The sequence below is a fragment of the Salvelinus namaycush genome, chromosome 14 (genome assembly GCF_016432855.1).
Source record: "Salvelinus namaycush isolate Seneca chromosome 14, SaNama_1.0, whole genome shotgun sequence".
Classification (NCBI taxonomy): domain Eukaryota; kingdom Metazoa; phylum Chordata; class Actinopteri; order Salmoniformes; family Salmonidae; genus Salvelinus; species Salvelinus namaycush.
This window is the reverse complement of record NC_052320.1, coordinates 711,092-716,414: the sequence shown is the minus strand read 5'-3', so window position 1 is coordinate 716,414 and position 5,323 is coordinate 711,092. Positions and strand designations below refer to the sequence as shown.

At 48.6% G+C, this 5,323-nt stretch overlaps 1 protein-coding gene across 3 annotated transcripts in view; it reads left to right on the top strand.

Moving 5' to 3' along the window:
* Positions 1 to 4,452, top strand: part of rgs19 (regulator of G protein signaling 19) — a 107,748-nt gene extending 103,296 nt beyond the window's left edge. For all 3 annotated transcript variants that reach the window (XM_039007774.1, XM_039007773.1, XM_039007775.1), the window contains one exon: positions 3,867 to 4,452. In XM_039007774.1, the coding sequence (XP_038863702.1) occupies positions 3,867 to 4,055 (189 nt within the window). In that variant the 3' untranslated portion in view covers positions 4,056 to 4,452. The remainder of the gene's footprint in view (positions 1 to 3,866) is intronic.
* Positions 4,453 to 5,323: the final 871 nt, after the last annotated feature.

Sequence of the window (5,323 nt, the reverse complement as noted above, 5' to 3'; positions counted from 1 at the left end):
GTACATCAAGCTGTCTCACTACAGTAACAGGTGATAGACTAGTGTCCTGTTCAGGGGGTGTACTGTACATCAAGCTGTCTCACTACAGAAACAGGAGATAGACTAGTGTCCTGTCCAGGGGGTGTACTGGTACACCAAGCTGCCTCACTACAGAAAAAGGATATAGACTAGTGTCCTGTCCAGGGGGTGTCCTGGTACATCAAGCTGCCTCACTACAGTAACAAGAGATAGACTAGTGTCCTGTCCAGGGGTGTCTTGTACATCAAGCTGTCTCACTACAGTAACAAGAGATAGACTAGTGTCCTGTCCAGGGGGTGTCCTGGTACATCAAGCTGCCTCATTACAGGAACAGGAGATAGACTAGTGTCCTGTCCAGGGGTGTCTTGTACATCAAGCTGTCTCACTACAGTAACAAGAGATAGACTAGTGTCCTGTCCAGGGGGTGTACTGTACATCAAGCTGTCTCACTACAGTAACAAGAGATAGACTAGTGTCCTGTCCAGGGGGTGTCCTGTACATCACGCTGTCTCACTACAGAAACAGGAGATAGACTAGTGTCCTGTCCAGGGGTGTCTTGTACATCAAGCTGCCTCACTACAGAAACAGGAGATAGACTAGTGTCCTGTCCAGGGGTGTCTTGTACATCAAGCTGCCTCACTACAGAAACAGGAGATAGACTAGTGTCCTGTCCAGGGGGTGTCCTGTACATCAAGCTGTCTCACTACAGAAACAGGAGATGTTCCGACTCACACAAGCCAAGGCTACTTACCTCTCTTTCTCACAGTGTTATAAAAGTTGGCTACAGGAAACTATAAATCGCTGCCCTCTGGCATCCCATTCTCGACCTCTCCCAAACACACTCGCACACACTCACACTGCCCCCTGGCGCCCTTCCTCTCCTGCAGCCTGGGACATAAATAGACCATGGCAGCAGCACTACGATGTGGGAGATGTCAAGAATGAGATAGACCAGGAACCAGCATTTTCCCACCAGTCAGTCAGAGAGATACCGCCACCACTCAGCCAGTCTCCTAGTCAGAGAAATACCATTACCACTCAGCCAGTCTCCTAGTCAGAGAGATACCATCACCACTCAGCCAGTCTCCTAGTCAGAGAGATACCATCACCACTCAGCCAGTCTCCTAGTCAGAGAGATACCATCACCACTCAGCCAGTCTCCTAGTCAGAGAGATACCATCACCACTCAGCCAGTCTCCTAGTCAGAGAGATACCATCACCACTCAGCCAGTCTCCTAGTCAGAGAGATACCATCACCACTCAGCCAGTCTCCTAGTCAGAGAGATACCATCACCACTCAGCCAGTCTCCTAGTCAGAGAGATACCATCACCACTCAGCCAGTCTCCTAGTCAGAGAGATACCATCACCACTCAGCCAGTCTCCTAGTCAGAGAGATACCATCACCACTCAGCCAGTCTCCTAGTCAGAGAGATACCTCCACCACTCAGCCAGTCTCCTAGTCAGAGAGATACCATCACCACTCAGCCAGTCTCCTAGTCAGAGAGATACCATCACCACTCAGCCAGTCTCCTAGTCAGAGAGATACCATCACCACTCAGCCAGTCTCCTAGTCAGAGAGATACCATCACCACTCAGCCAGTCTCCTAGTCAGAGAGATACCATCACCACTCAGCCAGTCTCCTAGTCAGAGAGATACCATCACCACTCAGCCAGTCTCCTAGTCAGAGAGATACCATCACCACTCAGCCAGTCTCCTAGTCAGAGAGATACCATCACCACTCAGCCAGTCTCCTAGTCAGAGAGATACCTCCACCACTCAGCCAGTCTCCTAGTCAGAGAGATACCATCACCACTCAGCCAGTCTCCTAGTCAGAGAGATACCATCACCACTCAGCCAGTCTCCTAGTCAGAGAGATACCATCACCACTCAGCCAGTCTCCTAGTCAGAGAGATACCATCACCACTCAGCCAGTCTCCTAGTCAGAGAGATACCATCACCACTCAGCCAGTCTCCTAGTCAGAGAGATACCATCACCACTCAGCCAGTCTCCTAGTCAGAGAGATACCATCACCACTCAGCCAGTCTCCTAGTCAGAGAGATACCTCCACCACTCAGCCAGTCTCCTAGTCAGAGAGATACCATCACCACTCAGCCAGTCTCCTAGTCAGAGAGATACCATCACCACTCAGCCAGTCTCCTAGTCAGAGAGATACCATCACCACTCAGCCAGTCTCTGTTAAATATGTGTATGTGACCAATACGATTTGATTTGATTTGAGCAGTTGAAACGTGTTCTCTGGAGTGATGAATCACGCTTCACCTTCTGGCAGTCCGACGGACTAATCTGGGTTTGGCGGATGCCAGGAGAACGCTACCTGCCCAAATGGATAGTGCCAACTGTAAAGTTTGGTGGAGGAATAATGGTCTGGGGCTGTTTTTCATGGTTCGGGCCCCTTAGTTCCAGTGAAGGGAAATCTTAACGTTACAGCATACAATGACATTCTAGACTATTCTGTGCTTCCAATTTTGTGGCAACAGTTTGGGCAAGGCCCTTTCCTGTTTCAGCATGACAATGTCCCAGTGCACAAAGCGAGGTCCATACAGAAATGGTTTGTCGAGATCATTGTAGATAAACTTGACTGGCCTGCACAGAGCCCTGACCTCAACCCCATCGAACACCTTCGGGATGAATTGGAACACCGACTGCGAGCTAGGCCTAATCGCCCAAATCAGTACCCGACCTCACTAATGCTCTTGTGGCTGGATGGAATGGAAGCAAATTCCCCGCAGCAATGTTCCAACATCTAGTGGAAAGCCTTCCCAGAAGAGTGGAGGCTGTTATAGCAGCAACGTTCCAACATCTAGTGCAAAGCCTTCCCAGCAGAGTGGAGTCTGTTATAGCAGCAATGTTCCAACATCTAGTGGAAAGCCTTCCCAGAAGAGTGGAGGCTGTTATAGCAGTAAAGGGGGGGACCAACTCCATATTAACGTCCATGATTTTGAAATTAGATGTTGGACGAGCAGGTGTCCACATACTTTTGGTCATGTAGTGTATATACTGTACCAAATCATACCATAACATGCCTCTATGGAAACCCACTGTGTTGTAAATCATACCATAACATGCCTCTATGGAAACCCACTGTGTTGTAAATCATACCATAACATGCCTCTATGGAAACCCACTGTGTTGTAAATCATACCATAACATGCCTCTATGGAAACCCACTGTGTTGTAAATCATACCATAACATGCCTCTATGGAAACCCACTGTGTTGTAAATCATACCATAACATGCCTCTATGGAAACCCACTGTGTTGTAAATCATACCATAACATGCCTCTATGGAAACCCACTGTGTTGTAAATCATACCATAACATGCCTCTATGGAAACCCACTGTGTTGTAAATCATACCATAACATGCCTCTATGGAAACCCACTGTGTTGTAAATCATACCATAACATGCCTCTATGGAAACCCACTGTGTTGATGCTCTTTAGTTTCTTTGCTGGTAGTTTAAGTGTTTTTTTTCACATTGTTTTTTGAGAGTCCAAGGCTAATCTTTCTCTCTCTCTCTCTCTCTCTCTCTCTCTCTCTCTCTCTCTCTCTCTCTCTCTCTCTCTCTCTCTCTCTCTCTCTCTCTCTCTCTCTCTCTCTCTCTCTCTCTCTCTCTCTCTCTCTCTCTCTCTGCCTTTCACACTCCTCTCTCTCTTTCTCTCTCTCCTCTCTCTCTCTCTCTCTGCCTTTCACACTCCTCTCTCTCTCTCTCTCTGCCTTTCACACTCCTCTCTCTCTCTCTCTTTCTCTCTCTCTCTCTCTCTCTCTCTCTCTCTCTCTCTCTCTCTCCCTACATCCCCTTCTCCAACCCCCTATCCCCTAGGTGAGCCTGGACTCCCGGGTGAGAGAGGTGATTAACAGGAAGATACAGGAGCCTACGCCCCACACCTTTGAGGACGCCCAGCTCCAGATATATACCTTAATGCACAGAGACTCCTATCCTCGTTTCCTCAACTCGTCTATATACAGATCACTGGTTCACCCGGGCTCCCACACCTCCTCAGAGTCATAGGTTCAGCCGGGCTTCCCGCACCTCCTCAGAGTAATAGGTTCACCCGGGCTCCCACACCTCCTCAGAGTCATAGGTTCAGCCGGGCTTCCCGCACCTCCTCAGAGTCATAGGTTCACCCGGGCTCCCACACCTCCTCAGAGTCATAGGTTCAGCCGGGCTCCCACACCTCCTCAGAGTCATAGGTTCAGCCGGGCTTCCCGCACCTCCTCAGAGTCATAGGTTCAGCCGGGCTTCCCGCATCTCCTCAGAGTCATAGGTTCAGCCGTGCTTCCCGCATCTCCTCAGAGTCATAGGTTCACAACATTTCACTCACACACACTACTCTCTCTCTATCTCTCTCCCTCTCACACTCCTCTCTCTCTCCCTCTCACACTCCTCTCTCTCTCCCTCTCACACTCCCCTCTCTCTCCCTCTCAGACTCCTCTGTCTCTCTCTCTCTCTCTTTCTCTGTCCCTCCTCTCCCTCTCACAATTCTCTCTCCTCACTCTATCATGCTCTCTCTCCCTCTCAGACTCCTCTGTCTCTCTCTCTCTCTCTCTCTCATCCTCTCTCTCATCCTCTCTCTCTGTCTCACTCCATCTCTATCCCTTGTCTCTATCTCTCCATCCACTCCACTCCCCTCTGTCTCTGTCTCTCTCCATTCCGTAACCACTTAAGGAGAAAATATCTATCCTGTTGGGGATTTTTATAATGTTTGTTTTTGTGATTTTTCTGTAGGATGTTTTTTGTTGCCCAACCCTTTCACTTTTTCTATTTTTAATGAACTTCATCGTGCCACTTAGGGATTTCCTGTTCCCTATGTAGTTCACTACCCACATAGGGCTCTGGTCAAAAGTAGTGCACTATATAGGGAATAGGGTTCCATTTTGACAAGCCAAGGTAACTGGAAGACACAGGGTTGTTCACGGAGAATAAAACAAGACGTGGGAGACAGAGACATTATTTCTGTTGGATATCATTCTACTGTTCGCTGGTACTCACATTTACATACAGTATAACAATCTCCTTTGTTCCAGATAACATGCAGTATGTTATTGTTTTATTTTCTCCTGACAAAACGTCCCGATTTGAGAAGATAAAAGAACCTCGGCAATAAAGACACTGGTGACTTTCCAACGTCCACACAACGTTCACGCAACGTTCACACAACATTAAAGACACAACGTTCCCGACCCTGACCCCTTCTGCCGGACCGGACCGCCTGGACACTGCTGCTCTACTCCGCTTCTGACCTTTGAACTGTCACCTTTGACCTGTCCACTGTCTCC